This window comes from Trachypithecus francoisi, unplaced genomic scaffold (assembly GCF_009764315.1).
Source record: "Trachypithecus francoisi isolate TF-2019V2 unplaced genomic scaffold, Tfra_2.0 Lachesis_group4, whole genome shotgun sequence".
In the NCBI taxonomy this organism is placed as follows: domain Eukaryota; kingdom Metazoa; phylum Chordata; class Mammalia; order Primates; family Cercopithecidae; genus Trachypithecus; species Trachypithecus francoisi.
In genome coordinates this window covers 1855062-1876538 of record NW_022681469.1, presented here as the reverse complement: position 1 = coordinate 1876538, position 21477 = coordinate 1855062, and the positions used below count along the sequence as shown (strand labels likewise).

Genomic DNA, 21477 nt, shown 5'->3' with positions numbered 1-21477 from the left:
ATGGCTGAGTGCTCCTTAGTGCTTGTGGGGAAGTGAGGAGGATGAGACCGCCTCTGGCATAAACTCCATGCTGTGCCACGGGAGGGGTCTGCCTTGCTTTACATCTGCGCAGGGCTCGGGGCCCGAAGTGCTGGGTGCAACACGTTTTAGACACATTTTAGAGTTTGCAGAGGGACGAGGAATCCCACCAGCTATGGCCTCACCCGCTTTGCTCCTGGAGCTGCCGCTGCCTCCCTCACATCCACACAGTGACTGTCACTCACACCTTCAGAGAAATACAGTGGAGATCATTCTGTGAATATTGTTATCTTATTTTTATTCCTCATATCCATCAGTGTTCAAAACATTTTTTCTGTATTTCTTTTTTTTTTTTTTTGAGACGGAGTCTCGCTCTGTCCCCCAGGCTGGAGTGCAGTGGCTGGATCTCGGCTCACTGCAAGCTCTGCCTCCCAGGTTCTCGCCATTCTCCTGCCTCAGCCTCCCGAGTAGCTGGGACTACAGGCGTCGCCACCTCACCCGGCTAAGGTTTTGTATTTTTAGTAGAGACGGGGTTTCACCGTGTTAGCCAGGATGGTCCTGCTGGCCTCGTGATCTGCCCGTCTCGGCCTCCCAAAGTGCTGGGATTACAGGCGTGAGCCACTGCGCCTGGCCTATATTTCTTTTTTTTTTAATGCACGGCCTTCCAATGACTTTTTCTGTATTTCAAAAGATTAATAAAAGCACAACTTTTCAGAGCATTGAGGAGCTGGCCTGTCTTGGGGGTGTGTGTGTGTTGTGCGGGGCCAGAGCTGGAGCTGCACTGGAGTGGCCCTGCCTTGGGCGGAGCTGAGGCTCCCGTGGGCACCGCTGCTGCTGCCACAGATGTGTTCCAGCACGAGGCGGAGAGGGGGTGTCTTCTGTGTATGGACTCTGAGGATGAAATCGCCAGCTGGACCTAGAGCCTTTCTTCCCCAGCTGGCTGATTCTGACAGTGAACTTGTCACCCTGGGCTGTGATTTCAGTGGGGCACTCTCGCTTGCCGGGGTCCAGCCCTAGCGTGGCCAAGGTACCCAAAGGGGAGAGGCAAGGTGGCGAGAGACAATAAAGACACCAGACACAACATATAAGAGGACACAGACAAGACTGCAGCCCAGCAAAGGGCTGACAGCCCCGAATGATTTTTACTATAGGCTTAGATAGTATTTTATAGAACAATTGTCAATCAGTAGAGCATCAGGTGATTACATAATTATATATAGAACAATTGTCAATCAGCAGAGCATCAGGTGATTACATAATTATATATAGATTATCAGGATATTTTCAGAAGTTCATCAAGAACAGTTCTCTTCATGGATGGTCAGTTTGTTCTTCTTTCCTTGGTTACCTTTTTTGGGGAATTTTGATCTTCTTTTATGAAACTAGATAAGCAAGCCTTAATGGTTAACATAACAAAGTCTTATTTCAGACTTGGTGGCTCTTGCGGTTACAGGTGCTAAACAGGACTATTGAAGTAAACCTGTGTGCTTTGAGGAAAAGGTTGCAGGGACAATTACAGCAGCACAATTGTTTATAAGCTTTGAACTGACGCAGCAGTTTCTTAAAGTGTATAGAGTACAAAGTCATATTTTAACATTGATTGTATAACTATGTACAACATTTTCCTTTCTTTTGTTTAGGGCACCAAGTTTAACATCCTTGTCTTCTTTTTGTATTCCACAAACTCAAATCTTTTCATGGAATTAACCTTTTATTTATTTACACCATTCTTTCACTATATATATATACAATCCCCTGAATATGAAATAAGATGGGAACTTTACCATGACAAATTGTGCATATAATTTCTGCCTTTAGGGGGATACCATATTTCCCTTTCTCTTACGTGTTCCCATCACATATCCCCACTGGCCATTAACCCATATTGAAGGGACAGGCCCAGGGCCAAATTTTCCGAGGGTAATGTGGTGAGATTTCTCTTCTATCTTTCCAGCTCATGGGAATTGCCTCGTTTTCCAGGATCTGGAGTGGGGGTGGGCAGTACTAATACCGAATGAGTAACACTCCCCAGACCTCACCGTGAATCCCCTCCAATAGTTGTCTGCATATATATGATCAACTGAATGCAAAGCAAAATAGCACAGATTATTCCAGCGATACAGAAGAGCCCATCAGCACCACCTGCTGCATAGGCCTTGGAAGTGGCCTTGCCAACATCCAGAGGGCTCTGAGCCTTGCTCAGGAGCAGCCTTATGCGATCAGGGTCCGGGCCGTCCCTCTCCTGCATGGCCTGCGCCACTCGCTCTTGGAAGGGGCGTGTTGATGGTGCCAAAGCTGGTGGGGCGGGGAGCCGCTTCTTCCAGGAGAGAGAGAGGGGTGATTTTCAGATGACTCTTCCCACTCTTGGAGCATTAAGTTCTGGCCCCAGTGGTGCCACTGAAGAAAGATGATAACCTCTTTCTCCTCCCCAGGGATGACACGTCTGTCAGGGAGATCGCTGGCTCTGGAGGGGCCGGCTGCCGCTTGCTCACGGCTGTCTCTCTCCCGCTGTGCTTGCAGGTGTGGCCGACGAGGACGCCCTCGCTGAGGAACGCGTGCGGAGAGGCCAGAGCGCCCTGCCAGCCCAGCCTGCCAGCCTCCGCCCGCCGAAGCCGCCCCGGCCTGCCTCGCTGCTCAGACATGGGCCTCACGGTCTCTGTGAGGAGGAGGGCGAGCAGGACCGACCTCGGGCACCCGGGCCCTGGGACCCCCTCGCGTCCGCAGCAGGTGTGCAAAGGGAGGCAGCCAAGGAGCAGGCGCAGAGTGAGACTGCCCTGGGTGCCAGAGGACAGCGAGGACACAAACCGCGCCTGTGCTGCTGTGTTCTGACCTGAGCGGGCGGGGGCGGGCGGGGCGGGAGGAGGTGGCTTCGCTCTGTTCCCCTCCCGCCCGCAGCCCCCACGCCACGGTGGCTCCGGGCCCCCCACCGTTCAAACGGGGTCCCCGTGTCCTTTACACAGTGTGTTGCTCTGCAAAGGATGACAGAGCTGCCATGGCAGTGCGAGGTGCTGCTTTTACCGTAGACGTGCCTTTCCGTAGCTTTCAGCGTAGAGCTTGAGGCCTGTGGCTTAGGCCAGGTGGTCTTGTGCTGGGGGGCTCTGCATCTGCTCCTGCCCCTCCGTCAGCTTCACCTTCTCGTGCCTTCTTCTGCGCTGGGTGCAGAACAAAAGAGCCCCTCAAGTCAGACCTGCTTGTGAAGCGTAGTCTGCCCGCCCACCCGCTGTGGGGTTCTTGGCCGCCCTGCCCTCCCCCCACCTCTTAGGGAGCCGCAGAGTCTCTGAAGTGAGTGCCCCGGAGAAGTTCTGGGTCACCCTGAGGACGTGCTGTGCGTGTAGAGTTGGCCCTGACTGCGTCCTAAAGCCCAGGGTCTGTTTCGTGTGAATCGTGCATCGGTTGGAAGTATTTGTGCCCCTTCTGGTTCTTACCACTGCACGCAGTGAGGGGACCCCAGCCGCTCCTGTCGTGCAGGAAGATAGGGATGGCTGATCTCTGGGTTTGGGGGACCTAAGCGGATGTCGTGAGGTTACTTCTGTGGACTTGGGCCGAACAGCACTGTCTAAGCATGACATGAACAGAAGGGGGGAGGTCTCTCCCTTTCCCTTCATGGAACTTTCTATTGAAAAATTAGCCCCTTCCAGTCCTTCTTGGATGAAGCAGTTGCCGGTTACGCTTCTGAGGAGGACGGAAGGTGCACCCCCAGCCATGAGAGCCTCAGGATGCGATGCCTGTGGGTGGGCCCAGCAGCCCCTCCAGCTGGCCAGCCGCCCACCCTGCTGTGCTTGACTTTGCCATGCGAGTCTGCGCTGTGTCACTGAGTGACGAACAGAGGCAGTTGCAGGCTGTGTGCACCCAGAAAGAACTCCCCATGCACTGAGTGGGCGTGGAGGAGGCTCCCCAGGATCCCTGCACTGAGCGAAGGCGGGGAAGGCTCCCCAGGATCCCTGCACTGAGCGGGCGTGCGGGAGGCTCCCCAGGATCCCTGCACTGAGCGGGCGTGCGGGAGGCTCCCAGGATGTGCTGTGCACTCCTGGTACTGAAGGGTCTGAGGGCGGTAGGGAGGGCGCACTGTTTGTCGATGGGTCTTTGCAAGGTGTGGGATAGAGCAGGGTCACAGCCGTAGTGTCCCTGAACCACTGGGGTGAGGGGGCACCGGAAGCCTGGCCTGCAAGGCGCCTTGTGATTTCCCAGGCCCCAAGAATGTGGTGCACAGGTGCGAGCCGCCTGGAGGAGCCATGTTTAAAGTGAGGTGAGACCCCTGGAACAGCACCCAGCACAGGCCTGAGGCCACACCCGCATTTCAGAACTGGACTAGTCTCCTCCTCCCAGCGACTGTGGCTGTGGGCGGGACTGATGTGGGCGGGCAGGCGCCCTTCTCCCCGCGCCTCACGGCTTTGTCAGTGTGTATCCTCAGCTTCCCTGCCATGCACCGTTTCTGAGGGGGAAAGCTGGCTGACTGCTGAATCCCAACACAAATCCTTACAGCAGAGAGGCCAGCGATGGCTTTTGTTTCTGCCCGGATCCTCTTTGTGGAGCTTCCGTCCCAGAGCTTTTCCTCTCATTTGTTTGCTTTTTTTTAATCGCTTCATGAGATCTTGAAGATACCAAAGTAACCATCAAAGATTTAAAGATGTGATTTTCATACAAATATATAATGAACACATGTCAGAGACTTTTACTTAAGTTCTTATTGAGAGATGACAGAGCTGACTCAGTGGATGATTCAGGAAGCTGCTGCAGAGTTGGAGACAGCACTAGAGTGGAATTGCAAAGCAGGGTGGTTTTGGTCTCTGCAGAGGCCATTTGCAACTCACTCACCGACTCCAGGGCACTGGTGGGTGACAAGGGCGCTGGTGGGTGACAAGAAAGAGGCTGAGCAAGGCTCTGCCCCTGCAGGCTCACTCATTGTATCGGGATCAGAGCACCAGCACCACCAAATCGGAACAACTGTACATGCCTGCAGACAAGGGCGTGTGCCAGTGTGGGCATGACAAAGTCACACAGGTGCAGACCCCTCAGCTCCAGCCTGCTGGGTGTTCTGACCAGTGGACTTTGTAGCGATAACACAGGCTCCTGAGTCAGGATACTGGTTTGCTGCATTTTTGTGTCACTGAAGGTCTCTCTTTCCCCGAAGCCCCTTGTCACGGAAAACCCATGACTCTCGGCCAGGCCTCTGGGTGCCTGGAAGATCCCACTATCATCTTTTTGTGGGATTCCTGGGCAAGGTTCCTGAAAAAGGAGTACACGGTGAGGAGACCGGCCACCCAGCAGTATTGATGGCCCCTGCTTTGGCCTCCAGCCATCTGAACGGTCCCTGAATCGAGTAGGTCTTATTGGAGCTCCCAGGAGTGAGCAAGCTTCCACTCGTGGAGTCACAGCCAGGTGTGCAGCCCCCAGGCCTGGGCGGTTCTAGGGCATGATTTTTTTTAGGCTGGAAATGAGCTCTCACTTGAGATGCACCCCTCAAAATACGGAACATACTGCTTCTGCAAGAATTTCCCCTCCTTGTGTCTGGTGTGATTGACAACGGGGTACAGCCAGTGGAAGCAGGAATGTTGGGGAGTACAGGGTACTGGGGGTGCTCCTATCCCGGTCAGCAGAGCGGCGGGTCGGCGGGGAGCGCCTGTCCCTGCTGCGTGGTGTGGGGTTCTCTGGCTGACATTTGCCGCTGTGTGGAGTCCTTAACCCCAACACTCGCCCTGCCTTAGTTCAGAGGACAGAGGCACCACCGGGAACCCACCCGATCCTAACTCAGGCTTTGGAAAGGACGAGTGAGATTTTGTGTTTATGAATTCCACACATACTGTAGGAATATCAAGAACATGTAACTGTTAAAAAAGGAAAAGTACAAGCCTGTAATCCCAGCACTTTGGGAGGCCGAGACGGGCGGATCACAAGGTCAGGAGAGCGAGACCATCCTGGCTAACACGGTGAAACCCCGTCTCTACTAAAAAAATACAAAAAACTAGCCGGGCGAGGTGGCGGGCGCCTGTAGTCCCAGCTACTTGGGAGGCTGAGGCAGGAGAATGGCGTAAACCCGGGAGGTGGAGCTTGCAGTGAGCTGAGATCCGGCCACTGCACTCCAGCCTGGGCGACAGAGCGAGACTCCGTCTCAAAAAAAAAAACAACAACAAAAAAAGGAAAAGTAACATGACCGAACATGAAAGAAAGAATAAAACAGGTCCTTTAGTTTTTTGACTGAGGAAAGCAGCCTGTCCCGGAATGCTGTGGAACGGAGTGCTGTGGAACGGAGCTCCAACTAAAGATTGGAATCTAACCCTGCCCTCAGCTTTCAACAGCTCCAAGTTTGTCTTTTTAATGAAACTAATTTGTGTATTTATACTTAAGGGTTTTCAACAGTTTCCAGAAGTCCTGTTCTATCAGGACGAATTTTTAAGTAGTCGCTGATGGGAGAGTGTGCCTCTGTGGTCTGTGCCCGAGGCTGGTGGTCCCACGAAGGTCTGGAGCCCACGAGCCGGTGCCCAAGGCCATGTCTGTGATTCGCAGGAGGTTCAGGTGACAGGAGGGCTGCTCTGTTTTTCTCATTTCAATTTTGGACCTTTTTTTTTTTTTTTTTTTGAGACTGTCTCGCTCTGTCACCCAGGCTGGAGTGCAGTGGCATGATCTCGGCTCACTGTAACCTCTGCCTCGAGGGTTCTAGTGATTATCCTGCCTCACCTCCCAAGTGGCTGGGACTGCAGGCGCCCACCACCACATCTGGCTCATTTTGGTATTTTTAGTAGAGATGTGGTTTCTCCATGTTGGACTGGCTGGTCTCGAACTCCTGACCTCAGGTGATCCCCCTGCTTCAGCCTCCCAAAATGTTGGGATTACAGGCGTGAGCCACCACGCCCAGCAATGTTGGAGTCTTGAAGAATCCGGGAAAGTGGTTTCTTTGTAGCGGACCCGCCCCCCCCGCCCCCCATCCCCGGCAGCCCCAGGGCTGGTGAGGGCGCCTGCAGTGTGGTCCCCTCAGGCTCTCCGTCCCTCACTCGTAAAGGACCAGTGGCAGCAGTTACTTTAAAGGAGCGCCTATTACTCCCGTTGTTCTGGGGTCTTGGTCAAGTTTGCTTTCCTGAAGCTGAGGAACCGCAGGCTGGGCTGACCCTCCCACCCCGCCCCCATCCCACGGGGTCCCTTGGGTCCTGGGGCACGAGGATCCTCTGGGGGACACAGCCTCCGAGAGCTGGCTCTGCCCAGGCCGCGCGCCAGTCAGGGGGGCTCCCCGCGTGCTCCTCGGGACGGGGATCCCCTGGCTTCCTCCGGCTTCCTTTCCTTTCCTCTCCTCTGCGTGTTTCCGCAGAGCCGCCTACCCGCTTTGGAAGCAGGTCCTCAGCGGCACACATGCCCCTCTGTTCTTTCTTTCTTTCCGTAATTTAAGGCACATTTCCTAAAACCGCAGCATGGAACGCTTGGCGGTTCACAGAATGCACATCTTGTGCTGCTCCCTCGTAGGGCGGTTAGGACGCGCTCGGCTCTAGTGGAAAGCTGCGAAGGTGGCAGCCTCCACTGTGCACAGGCCACAGGCGGGCGTGGTGTGTGGCTGTGGGTGTGGACTGGATCTGCAGGCTTGTCCTCTCCTGGGGAGAGCTGTCGGGGTCCGGGCAGTGCTCGGTGGTGACAGCCACGGCACATTTGAAAGTCCACGTGTGTTTGTCCCACTGTGGTCCAGGACATGCGTGAGCCACACTCAGTGGACTTGCACCTGTGACATGCTGGTCAGCATGGCGGCCGTCAGCTGGGCGTGGAATGCATGTGGTTGGAGCCCGGCACTCGGCCCACCATGATTGTGATTCTCTGGGGCAAGTCATGAGTGTGGGCAGGGCCTGAGGCCCCCGAGAGGGCTGTGAGCAGGCTCCTCCCAGTGAGGCACGATGCCACGATGTGAAGTTGTGTGGGTCTCTGGAGTGTTCTCCTGGCAGGTCGAGGGCCCGTGCGTGTGGGACCCAGACCCGCCCTGCCCGCTGCCGGCCATGTTCCCTGTGCCCCGTCATGTTGACAATTGTGGCCAACTTCAACATCAGGCCCATTTCCTGCACCCATGTTGGCACACACTGAGTCCAAGACAATTTCTGCAGAAATGAATCCAGAGGTGTTTATTTCGGGCACGTTGGATCAGATGTTCAGAGGGTGGGCGTCTTTCTCCCTGCGCTTCAGCTGGATCAGTCAGTGTCAGCCATTGGCTTTAGCAAAAGGAAAATGAAAGGTTACTTTCCTCAAATAAGAAATGGGACTTTCCCACGCCGGATGGCACAGAGCCCGCAAACGTGAGGCCAGTCCACGCCGAGGCTTTGCCTGCAGAAAGGCTGCACTGTGGCTGGCTGGGGAAGCAGAGGAGACGCCCGTGGACACCCTCCCCACAGCGGGGCGCAGCTCTGCGCAGGCCCAGTGTGCGTTCTGACGGAGAGCGCGGGGCGGGGTTCCGGGACTGAGGCGCAGCCGGGCCCAGGGCGGGCTTCTAGCTCTGCTGCTGGGCGGAGCTTGGCTAGGTCGGAGTCCTCACTTCTCTGCAGGGTGGCGAAGCCCTCTGGGTATCTGGGTAGTGTGAGCGGTTCTCAACTGCACCTTGGAAAGTCAGCTCCCGTTTTGAGGTTCAGGTGTGGCCAAGATAGACGACTTCATTTTGTTGCTTTTTGTTCTTCACATGGGGAAATAGAAAACATGTTTGGCTCTTGCTGGGGAAGCAGTGCTGTTCCGCACCGTGTTTTACAGGCCGTGTTTCCTTAGGATTCAAAGAAGGTGGCAAGAGGAAGAAGCAGAAGCAGAGAGAGGAGTCGAAGAAGAAGAAGTCGACCAAAGGCAATCACTAGACCGGACTTGAGGCGCGCGGTGCAGCCCGGACGCTGGCGCTCCACCGTGCTCGGCGCGTGGTCGTGCACACGCGCTAGGTAGCGGCGCTGGGTCAGGACTGTCTCGAGGCCACACTCGCTCGGCAGGATTATGCGATCACGGATCAGTCAGAGCAGGGTCAGGAGACGGGGCTGACGGCACGGGTGGCGGGGATAGACTTTTGGGACGCGGCTCTCTGCTTCTCTCCAGCGCTCAATCTGCTAGTTTTCCTCTAGTGCTTCCGGATCCTCTTCATTCTTTTCGGCTCCTCAACCACTCCGTGCTGCTGGAGCATTTCTAGCTTTAGAAGTACAGTAGGGCGCAGACAGCTAACTGAGTAACATTCATGAAATGAGGCTGTTTCCTGTGGCGGCGTAGTGTTTGGAATTAAAGTAATTCAGTGGAGTGTAACTTAGAGAATATCGCAAGTGACACATTGACTCCTGCACCTTCTCCTCAGAGCAATCCCGCCCCACGAATAGAAGGCTGTCGTGACTCACCTCAGATGTAAAATCATTCCTTCTGTTTACTCTTTTAATATGCATCCTCTGCAGGTAGTCCAAATTCAACTTCAAATATGGTGTAGGTTTTGCTAGATTCCGTATTTTTTTTCTTGGATTTTTGCTAATTATTGTTAGCAAAATTTTTTGCTCAGTGGCACCCTCCCTAGTGTCCATGGGTTAGGGCCGTGCTGGGGAAAACGGGCCGGTATTTACACACGCGCAAAACACCCCGAGACGGCACAAGGAGGCTGAGCTAATGTTTCAGTTCGCGAACACGGACTCCTTATGAAAGTCACTTCTAACTAGACGCGCCCACTTCCGGTCATTATTTCATTTGCATGATGTATTGCTGCTTCACTTCTTGTTTTTATTGAGCACGGAGTAGAATTCCAGGCTACTTTGACTTCTTCCCTGCACGCTCCCTCTCAGTGACTTTCCTTCCCTTTCACATGAGGATCTGCTCTTCATGTTCCTTTTTCCTTTGTCCTCTTGGACTTGAGGGCATTGTGAAAAGCTGTGATGTGATTTTAAAATGCCAGCAATTTTAATCTAGCAGTGTTGAAGCCGGGAAGCTTCTGACACAATCCATGTAGCAGTGACCCAGGCTTGGGAGCCAGAAACAAGTGTGATCTCTGACGTTATTTAACACAACTGTTGCCAAAGAGTTGGCTTTGTTTATTTGGTTTTGGTGGGGGGTGGAGTGGTATTTGATGCTTTCTGTGGACAATGTAACCCTAAACACATCATGTATTTTAAGTGCCACCTACGTAAATAAAACATAAGCATATTAAATACAGCTTGCCTGCCGTCCTTTGTAGGCGCCAGTAAGTTGCACTGTTAAGACTGATTAAAAATGAAAGCAATTCTTCAACATTACAATTATGAAGAACAAAGTGGTGTTTTGCGGGCAGAAGTGTTGCTTCTGAAATTCTTCACTGTAAGGTGAAACGTGACTTTAAAGCTAACACCCCCGGCAGGGAGCGGTGGCTCATGCCTGTAATCCCAGCACTTTGGGAGGCCGAGGTGGACAGATCACCTGAGGTCAGGAGTTCAAGACTAGCCAGGCCAACATGGTGAAACCCCATCTCTACTAAAAATACAGAAAATTAGCCGGGCGTGGTGGCGCATGCCTGTAATCCCAGCTACTTGGGAGGCTGAGGCAGGAGAATTGCTTGAACCCGGGAGGTAGAGGTTGCAGTGAGCCGAGTTCGCACCACCACACTCTAGCCTGGGGGACAGAGCGAGACTCTGTCTCAAAAAAAAAACACTAATAACCCAGCGCACAGATGAGGTGGAAACGGCCTCTTACGAGGCGGAACCGGCCTCTTACGAGGCGGAACACACACTTGAGGTGGAAACTCCTGCAGCCTTCGCAGGAAACAGTGAGGGCGCCGAGAGGAAAACCTCGTCCGCTCGTCCTGGCTCTGCTGGCAACCAAGACGGGCCAGACATGCGCTCAATGCTGAGGTCCTGGCATCCGGCCTTCCTGGTGACTGAGGAAGGCGGTGCAGTAAATCGCCTTGCAGGGGAGTTGGGTGGGGGGGGTGTTTTTAAAACAAGATTAGTCGTTTTCAACTGCTCAGATCCCAGAATCTGCTGCTGAGATTGTGGCGAGGGAGGCAGGTGGTTCGACAGGTTTAGAGGTGACGGTTGTGCCCTCGACCCTGCTCGCTTGACCCTCAGGGCATCCCGGGAGCTGGCCAGGCTTCCTCAGCAGGGACACAACAGAGCCTGGAGCACCTTCCAGACAAGCCAGGCCACACACAAGGCAGGCTCTTGGCAAAGCTGCCAGAGCCCCATCTTCACACGGTCTGGCTGCCAGGTCAACTCGTGTCACAGGCGGGTCCTCCCGTCACTGAGAGGGAGAGACCCTGGCCCCAGGAGGAGGAGGGAGCTAGTGTCCATGGAGCCTGGCAGGTGCCTGGTCAGCAGGTAGGTATCTGCTTCTAAGGTGAGGAGGGGTGCTGGGGTCTACCCGACCCCTGTGCCCAGCAGCCCCATTTCTCTAGGGCGTGTTCAGGAGTGGAGTGCCATTGTGCAGACAGAGCCCGCGGCTGCTTATGCCAGCATCTGCTGAGGGGGTGGGGAGGGAGGCCGAGCCCTGGGTATGCTCAGCAGCTGCTGAGATGATGGTAAGGGGGAGTGCGGCACCTGTCATCGTCACCTTTGTGACGTCCCAAGCACTGGGGGCCCTGCGGGGGGCGGGGAAGGCAGTGAGGTGGTGGTGGGTGGGAGGCAGGGGGCTGTGGACGGTGCGGCAGGAACTGCAGTTGTGGGACTGGGGTGGGGAGTCCTGGGGGTGTCAGGACCACAATGTGGCCTCCTGGCCACCCCACTGCCAACCCCAGGGCCACCCTGTACACCATTCACCTTTGTCAGGGGCACGAAGGGCTGCAGAACCCACTTTCCATAAGTAAATACATTTAAACATTCTGAAACATTCACACCCTAACCCTAACCTGGGGGTCCCGTGGGGTCCCGTGTGCCTTCCCTCATGTGGGTTGCACAGCTGGAGACAGGATCAGAACCAGGACATGGCGCCGTCACCAGGGAGAGCTCTCTGCTCTTTTGTTCAGAGGCCTGGAAAAGTGGGACCATGACGTGAATAACCACACCTGCGGTAAACACATTTGCTTTTGTTTTTGTTTGTTTTTTTGAGATGGAGTCTCGCTCTGTCACCTAGGCGGGAGAGCCGTGGCACCATTATCACACCTCAGAAAAATGGTAATTCCCCCATGCCGGCTACTTCTCAGTCCATTTTCAGAAACTATTTAGTTGTATTCTTTTCTTTTTTGAGGCAGAGTCTCGCTTTGGCACCCAGGCTGGAGTGCGGTGGTTCAATCATAGCACACAGTACCCTGACCTCCTGGGCTCAAGCAATCCTCCCGCCTCAGCCTCCCAAGTCGCTGGGGCTACAGATGTGCCACCATGCCTGGCTAATTTTTACGTTTTCTATAGAAACAGGATTTCACTATATCGTCCAGGCTGGTCTCAAACTCCTGAGCTCAAGCAATCTGCCTGCCTCAGCCTCCCAAAGTATTGAGATTGCAGGTGTGAGCCACTGTGCCTGGCCGGTCATTTTTTTGTTTTTGTTTTTGTTTTTTTGCAGGAGACTGGAGTTTTATTGTTATGCAAATCAGTCTCCCTGGCCTGTGATTTTTTAAAATTAGACTTCAGTCAAGACAACACACTGCATTTAGTTGTCATGTGTATTAGGTCTTTGTATGCTTTTACCTTTTATTATGAAAAATCTTAATGTCCAAATTGTGTGTTTGGAACAGGTAACTGTAGAAATGAACCCTCTCTCCCGCCCAGAGATGCACAGCGCCTGCCCCTCTTGTGTATCTGCACCCCCTCCCCATCATGTTTTTTTGTTTTTGTTTTTTTTTGAGACGGAGTCTCGCTCTGTCCCCCAGGCTGGAGTGCAGTGGCGCGATCTCGGCTCATTGCAAGCTCTGCCTCGTGGGTTCAAGCCATTCTCCTGCCTCAGCCTCTGGAGTAGTTGGGACTACAGGTGCCCGCCACCATGCCCAGCTAATTTTTGTATCTTTAGTAGAGACGGGAGTTTCACCATACTGGCCAGGCTGGTCTCGGACTCCTGACCTCAAGTGATCCACCTGCCTCAGCCTCCCAAAGTGCTGGGATTACAGGCGTGAGCCACTGCGCCTGGCTCCCATCATGTTTTGAAGTCAGTCCTGGGCTATGCATGACTTCATCTGTCAATATCTGACCTGCCTTTCCTCCAAGCTTCTTGGCTGGAATTCTTCGGTAAAGATGGATTTTCCCTTATCCACTGCTTGGGTCCCAGAAGTATAGTTTATGCTTCAAAAGGCCCCGCACATTCTTGTTTTTCTCGAGTCCCAGCGTCTAGAGCGACCGGCTGGCTCCCTGGCTCCTCCAAGGACCCCGAGGTGACCAGTGGTTTTGTCTAGTTCCATCGTGAGCCCACAAGCTGTGATTGCACTTGTGGTGTTCCACGGTTGGGGCCATTGCCTTTGGAAGCTCAGATGGCCGCGTCTTGGGGCGATAGACAGACTCCTCGGTGCCTGCAGTTTGTGCTGGCCTCAGGGCCTCGGCTGCTCTGGGTCCTGCCTGGAGACACCCGAGGCTGCCTCTGTGGACGGAGGGAGAGAGTATTTTTTAAAGAGAAAATTCATATTAGGATATATAATATAAAGGATTTGTGTTAATATTTCCAGTTCAAATTTAGGATTACAGGGTTTTCACTATTTGGATTTTATATCAGATTTTTTCTTTTACTCTGAGAATTTGAATTCTTTTTTTTTTTTTGAAATGGTCTCGCTCTGTCACCCAGGCTGGAGTGCAGTGGCATGATCTCGGCTCACTGCAGCCTCCAACTCTCAGGTTCTAGTGATTCTCCTGCCTCAGCCTCCTGAGTAACTGGGATTACAAGTGCCTACCACCACGCCCAGCTCATTTTTGTATTTTTAATACAGATGGGATTTTATCATATCGGCCAGGCTGGTCTCAAACTCCTGGTCTTAGGTGATCCACCTGCCTCAGCCTCCCACAGTGTTGGAATTACAGGCGTGAGCCCACCACGTCCAGCCAGATTTTTAGTTCTTTTTTTTTTTTTTTTTTTTGAGATGGAGTCTTGCTCTGTTGCCCAGGCTGGAGTGCAGTGGCGCGATCTCAGCTCACTGCAAGCTCCACCTTCTGGGTTCATGCCATTCTTCTGCCTCAGCCTCCCAAGTAGCTGGGACTACAGGCGCCCGCCGCCATGCTCGGCTAATTTTTTTGTATTTTTTAATAGAGCCGGTTTCACTATGTTAGCCAGGATGGTCTTGATCTCCTGACCTTGTGATCCACCTGCCTTGGCATCCTAAAGTGTTGGGATTACAGGCGTGAACCACTGTGCCCAGCCAATTTTTAGTTCTTAATACATAACATAGTTACTTATTTGATATATAGAAAATAATAATATAATTAAAAAATTAAAAAAAATAAAAAAATTCAGAGCTTTTCAATCCCCTTCCTTCCTTCCTTCTTCCTTCCTTCCTTCCTTCCTTCCTTCTTTCCTTCCCTCCCTCCCTCCCTCCTTCCTTCCTTCCTTTCTTTTTTTTTTGACAGAGTCTCGCTCTGCCGCCCAGGCTAAAGTAGAGTGGTGCGATCTTGGCTCACTGCAACCTACGCCTCCTGGTTCAAGCGATTCTCCTGTCTTAGCCTCCTGAGAAGCTGGGATTACAGGCATGCACCACCATGCCCAGCTAATTTTTGTATTTTCACTAGAAACAGAGTTTTGCCATGTTAGCCAGGCTGGTCTCGAACTCCTGACCTCAGGTGATCCACGTGCCTCGGCCTCCCAGTGCTGGGATTACAGGGGTGAGCCTCCGCACCCGACCCCATCGTTTTTCTTAGGCCATGACACTGGGATGCGTAAATCTTGAGATAATCCCTCTTGGTGTGGCTAAGTCAACAACTCGATAGACCCTTAGCTTCATTTATTTCCTTTTACTTTCAGTGTCTAGGATTTAAAAAATGTTTGCTGTAAACGTGTTCATGGTTCCAAAGCAAAATTCACAAACAAGGCGCCCTCAGGGGAGTCCGGCTTCTGTGCCTGCCCCTCTCCCCAGCGGGCTTTCATTTCCATTTGTTTTTTAGCTTCCATTTCAATACATTAAACATAAAGAAAAATTACTTTTAATTTATAATTTAATTAGATAATATTTAAATAAACATGAAGCAATCCTTCACTCTTGCCTTTGCTTTTCCTTCCTGGGCATCTGGAAGGCTGTGCGCCTCACCGGCAGAGCTGCCGCGTTCTGGACCTGCCCCTGCCCTCCCGGATCTGCTCACCTGGATCTTCTACCTCCTGTGATCTGAGAGGCATCGGGCCTAGAGGCCAGAGGACCTGCAGTCACACATCTCGGCCCAGCACAACCCGTGCTTTGGGCAGGAGATGCGGGCCCCTCCTCCGGTGTGGCGGGAGCCCCGTGTGCACCTCGCGGTCCTGCTGGAGATGCTGAGTGCAGTCACCGTAGAGGTGCTGTGGCCATGCTCCTCCAGGGTGTGGAGGGTCTCTCGCCTCTGTGCTGGCCCTTCCACTCTCCGAGACTGGTAGCTTCATCTCCCACTGCCTTGCTGTCCAGTGGCATCTGGGGCCTGGAGTACCATTCGTGAGTGGCTGCAGAACGCCGGCCTCCTCATCCTGTTACTCATCCTGCCTTTATCAGCTTGCTGTCTTCCGAAAAGAAGCCTTCCCGAGTCGAGCACGGTGGCTCATACCTGTCATCCCAGCACTTTGGGTGACTGAGGCCGGAGGATCCCTTGAGCCCAGGAGTTCCAGACCAGCCTTGGCAACTGAGTGAGACCCTGTTTCTACAAAAAAAAAAGCCATAAAAAAGTTAGCTGGGTGTGGTGGCACATGCCTGTAGCCCCAGCTACTCGGAGGCTGAGGTGGGAGGATCGAGTACACCCAGGCTGATCACGACACTGTGCTCCAGCCTGGGCAACAGAGTGAGATCCTATCTAAAAAAAAAAGTATTCCCTTATTGAGTAGACATTGGGTTATACTGGAATGCACCTTCTACCCCATATCAAAAGTATTAATTAACTGGAGCGCACTGAGGGCGAAGCCCCAAAAGAAAGCCACGCCACCAGGGAGCAGTCGAAGGAGCAGGTTACCGTCCGCTCGGAGAAGAGGCACTCACTTTATTGACTTTAAATACTTTATTTCTAAATGTTGGGAGTAAAATCAACACACAGGGAACACATGATCATTGGTAGAAAAAACAGAAATGCAGATATGGAAACATAAATGATCCTTACCACCCGCAGACCTTGTCTTGGTAAACACACGCCAGTCTGTGCCGTTGCCCAACTAGATGCTGGGAAAGACTTCACATCAGGAAACAGAGACCTCCATGAATATTTTCGTGGCACAGAATTCCTTTGTACTGAGATGAATTGATCACAGCCAAATGCCGTTCTTACTCCTGCGGGCTGACTTCCTGTGGCTAACTTCCTGTGGGCTGACTTCCTATGGCTAACTTCCTGTGGCTGAAATCCTATTTATTTTTTTGCTGCTTCTGGGGAGATTCTCGTTCCTATAGGGTCCTTTCCTGGACTTGTCTGTTGTCTTTGGGGCGGATTCCAAGAAGTGGGATGGCCATGTTAAAGGTCAGATGAGCGCGCATCCCTGCAAGCTTCTCCCCACCCACACTCATCCTCCCCATGACCCCTCATCCCCAGCAGTGCTCCTCCCGAGGTCCTCCCCACCCACACTCATCCTCCCCGCGATCCCTCATCCCAGCAGTGCTCCTCCCCACGAGGTCCTCCCCACCCACATCCTCCCCACGAGGTCCTCCCCACCCACACTCATCCTCCCTGCGAAGTCCTCCCCACCACACTCATCCTCCCCACGAAGTCCTCCCCACCACACTCATCCTCCCTAGGAGGTCCTCCCCACCCACATCCTCCCCAGGAGGTCCTCCCCACCCACACTGATCCTCCCCACAAACTCTCATCCCCAGCAGTGCTCCTCCCTACGAGGTCCTCCCCACCCACACTCATCCTCTCCACGAGCCCTCATCCCTAGCAGTGCTCCTTCCCACGAGGTCCTCCCCACCCACACTGGTCCTCCCCACGAACTCTCATCCCCAGCAGTCTTCCTCCCCATGATCTCTCATCCCCATGGGCTCCTCCCTGCGAGCTCCTCCCCACACACTCCTCCCCCTGCCTGCCCTGGTCCTTAGGAGGGGCCCTGCCCTCCATTCCTCGGACTTCCGCACTCTGCAGGGAGCTGGTCGGGGCAGCTTCCCTGCGGCCCACACTGGCTGTGGACAGAGCAGGGTGCCTGGAAGGCGTCCCTAGATTCATATTTTAGAGGTTTCTGACAGTTTTTTTTATTTGGCAAAGCAGCTTTCTATTGCATCTGGAACTCTCCCAGGCGAGCCCTTCGGTTGCACCGAGGAAGGAAGAGCCACAGCCGTGGCTCTTGGCAAGTGAGGCGTGGACATGGCCTGGCGCCGGCGGGAGGCCTCAGCCGTGTGGGTGCTGCGTCACCGTGCGGGGGCCCTGTGCGTCCTGACGAGCCCACTCACGCGGCTGCAGGGCTCTTGGGCATCTCAGAGGGCGAGGGCACCAAGGGGCTGGGCTCTAGACGCTGTCCTGGCACGCAGGCGTGGGGAGAGTTGGGGTGGGTGAGCACCTGTGGGATTCTGGGATGTTATTAGAGGATGGGAGCACCCCAGGAAAGATAAACTTCCCGTGTTTGGGTGCCTTGGGTCACTCGTCGCTGGGGTTTGAGTGTTCCTGGTGAGGTGCTGCTGTTCTGTGCCCAGGCCAGGGGGCGCTGACGCCCCGGGGACTCCTCAAGAGCAGGCCCTTGCGGTCCCCGGGCGGTCCTGGGTTTCTCCCTGTGCTGACTTCATTTCTTCTCAGGAGAGGACAGAGCGGGGTGCTGCATGTAAGGTGTGGCCGCTGGATGACACAGGAGGAGCCCTGCTTCGGGGCGCTGCCACTGTCACTGCTGTGCTGTGTAGGTTCAAAACCCAGGGCCAGAACCCCCAGCCAGGGGAGGTGCAGCCCAGCCTGCTGTTCAGCTGGGCAGGAAGCAGGCAGGGGCCAGGGCTGCCTCCCAGAGCTGGGCAGGTGGTGCCTGGTTTACAAAACCCAAATTCAGGGAGAAGAGAGACCTGTAGCTTCAGATCCACGCCTAGGCCGGGAGAGGTGGCTCATGCTTGTCATCCCAACACTGCGGGAGGATCCCCTGAGACCAGGAGTTCGAGGCTGCAGTGAGTTGCACCCATGCCACCGCACTCCAGCGTGGGAGACACCGTGAGCCTTGTCTTTAAAACAAACCAACAAGATCCACACTGATGCCTGTTCTCCACTTCTCTCCACAATGCTGCCTCCTAATGAGGCGGGTATCTGGGTCCACCCCAGAAACCCTGAGGCTGGAGGCAGAGGAGAGTGTCAGCAACCCTGGGGCCTTTCATCCTGGAGGGTGGAGGGAAGAGCCTGGGGTAGGAGGGGCTAGTGGGTGTACGGGGGGCCCCAGGTCAGCAGTCTGTCCTGAGACCCTGCCCTGAGCTGGGGGAGGGTGCACCTGGGTTCCACCCTTACCTGAGCGCCCTGAGCTCAGGCTCCACCCACACAGGGGCGGCGCTCACCCAGACAGCCCAGGAACCTCTCTGCCCTAGACTGGCCCAAGCACCTGCTGGTCCTGAGCAGGGGAGGCAGTGAAGGGCAGTGGGCTTTGCAGAAAAGAGGGGCGAAGGCCACTCCTGTTGCCTGTGAAGTAGACTCAAGCATGGAGCCCCCTGTGAGCCCAGAGGGCCCTGGCTGACCGGCGCGTGGGTCTGAGGCAGCCCAGTTAGTACTGTGTCCATCTCTGCTGTGGGGTCCAGCCTGCTTCACCTCTAGGCCTCCCTCGAGGGTGCTGCAGGGAGAGCCTGGCTGGCAAGTGACTTCCGGACACCCAGACCTGCAGAGCCCCGGCCCCTCCACCTGCTTGCTTGGGAGCAGCATGTGGCGTCTGCCCCTCTCCTGCTTCTGCCCTCTCCCTGAGAGGTGTCCGCTCCCTGTTCCGAGCCACTGTGCTTCTCCCTGCGCTCACATGGATCAGGCAGGAAGCAGAGGCAGAGGGCAGAGGGCTCCCTGCTCTCAGGCCCTGCCTGGGTGTACTGTCCGGAACAGAGGGCTCCCCCATCTGGGCCCTGCCTGGGTGCAGTGTCCCGGGGCAGAGGACTCACCCCTGTTGGGCTCACCTGGGTACAGTGTCCTGGGGCCTATCCACAGACACTGTGGGGCCAGGGCTTCCCAGGGCTGCTCCCATCTGGTGCACAGAGGTAGGGGGCGTGGGCAGAGCCCGGGTGAGGGTAGGTCGGGCTGGGTGAGTGCTGGCTCACTTTCCGCTTTCTTTTTCGTAGTAATACTTTTTTCCGTTCTTATTTTGGGGAATATATAGGCTATGATGAGGCTCAACTCAGCCAGATGTTTGGGCTCCCGTGCTCACAGCGGCACTGGCCGCAGCAGCTGGGGAGGGAGTGGATCCCGTGTGCAGTCGGCGAGACGGACGTGCTCCCTGCGCAGTGGGGCTGCGTTCAGCTCTCCAGAGGGTGGGCTCTGACTCGCTGCCTGTGGACCAGCCCTGTGGGCATTACACAGGTGAGACCCGCCGGTCAGAAAAGGATGGGTGCTCTGTCCTTGCACTCACAGGGAGTCCCACGGCCGCCAGATTCCTTGAGGCAGAAAGTAGAATGGGGGGTGCCAGGGGCTGGGGAGTTGGTTTACTGGGGACAGTTTCAGTTTAGGGAATGGGAAGTTCTGGAGATGGGTGATGGTGACGGACACCAAGCAGCTCTTCATGCCGCAGAACTAACTGTGCACTTAGGAATGGGAAAAATGGTACATTTCCTGTTACGTGTATTTTACCACAATACAAAATTATTAAAAAATAAAAAGATGAGGCTTAGCCGAGAGTTGTGTAACTAACAGCCCCCAGACAGAGCAATGGATGACAGAACCGAGAGTGCAGGGACAGGCTCCCGTAGCCTCCGTGGTGGGAGCCCGGTGCCCGTCTGGCTGCCCATGGCCCGCTCCTCCATGCAGCTCCCCTGGGCACGACCTCTGCCGCATCAGGGTTCCTTCACCTCCGGGTTCTCCTGACCAAGAACGTTGGGGCCGCAGGCAACGGTCAAGGTTGGCCCGAGAGGAGGAGGCGGGTGGTGGTGACAAACCTCTCCGTAGGGAAGGGGTCCAGGAGCTGCCTTGGGACCCGGCAACCCCTCCCAGCTGGCGGTGAGCAGGGACAGGGAGGCCAGGTCCATCACCTGGAGCAGATGGACACGGCCCAAGGATGTGGCTGGGGAAGGAAGGAGAGCGAGGTGGGGCACCTGGCTGGCAGTGAGGACCGGTCTTCATCCCTCAGGGCCCATCAAGGGCAGAGCCTCCTGGATGTGGTGGGAAGGATGGGGCGTGGCCTGGACCCTGTAAGAGCAGCACAGGTCCCAGGAGTCTGGCATTGAACTGGGCAGTGCCTGCCAGAAGTCAAGCTGGGGCACAGTCTTGGAAGCAACTGTGTTCGTTCCCCCTCTGCCTGGCTCCGAGGCTGTGACTGGACGAGCTCCTGGGGGTCCTCTTGCCTTCACGTCTGCGCTGGCTTCCACGACTGGTGCCTGGCGTCCAGGTTGCACAGTGGCAGATGGGGGGTTGGGGTGGCCATGAGATCCCTGGGCCCCCGCCACCCTCGTTCCAGGGCCCAGCAGGGACGTGTCTTCCTGGGGCTCACACAGTCATGCAGGCACTTGTGGGGGCTCACACAGGATGGGGGTGCAGAGCTGGCCAGCGCGGTGCTCCAGGGCTCCCCGTGGCTCACGGGCACCCGGCCGCCTCACTGCGCATCTCGAGCTTGCTGATGGGGGTCTCCGGGGGAACGCACCACTTCCTCTGGCCTGCTTCCTCCCTGCAAAAGGCCAAATCTTGCCTTGTGTGGCATTTGAGTAAATAACGATCATAATGGAGGATTTTAAGAGGTGTTTTGACCCACATTCAAACCTGCAGTGGAAAACTATTTTTTTTTTTTTTTTGACGGTCTCGTTCTGTTGCCCAGGCTGGAGTGCAGTTATGCGATCTCAGCTCACTGCAATCTCCGCCTCCCAGGTTCAGGGGATTCTTATGTCTCAGCCTCCTGAGTAGCTGGGACTACAGGCGTGCATCACCACGCCCGACGAATTTTTTATTTTAGTAGAGACGGGGTTTTACCATGTTGGCCAGGCTGGTCTTGAACTCCTGACCTCAAGTGATCCACCTGCCTTGGCCTCCTAAAGTGCTGGGATTACAGGTGTGAGCCACCGCGCCCGGCCAGAAAACACACCTTTAAAAAATCGAGTCATCCTTTTCTTCTAGAGGAGCCACCACGTGTGGTGCAGTTTGCTGTAGGGACCCACCTGGGTGGACCTGTCCCGGATCTCCATCAGGGTCTGGCCGTGAACTACCTGGCATCTTTGCCGAGGCCCGGGGTGCCCTGACTGGCTCCCTGCCAGGGAAGGGGCCCTGGGGACCCCCAGGGGCTGCTGAGGTGTGGGGGGCCAGGACCCGGCTGGGCAGAGTGAGTGGTCAGGGTCCATCCCGGGCACAGATGCGTGGGTGTTCACATCAGGGGCTA

At 54.9% G+C, this 21477-nt stretch overlaps 1 protein-coding gene across 5 annotated transcripts in view; it reads left to right on the top strand.

Annotated features, from left to right (window-relative positions):
• DNAJB6 (DnaJ heat shock protein family (Hsp40) member B6) overlaps window positions 1-10143 on the top strand; it is an 86837-nt gene extending 76694 nt beyond the window's left edge. For 2 of the 5 annotated variants that reach the window (XM_033193807.1, XM_033193806.1), the window contains exons 9-10: window positions 2539-2745; window positions 8728-10143. In XM_033193807.1, the coding sequence (XP_033049698.1) occupies window positions 2539-2745; window positions 8728-8825 (305 nt within the window). In that variant the 3' untranslated portion in view covers window positions 8826-10143. Of the gene's footprint in view, window positions 1-2538; window positions 5855-8727 lie in introns of those variants that run through there. The other 3 variants (XM_033193804.1, XM_033193805.1, XM_033193808.1) reach the window with 2 other exon arrangements.
• Window positions 10144-21477: the final 11334 nt, after the last annotated feature.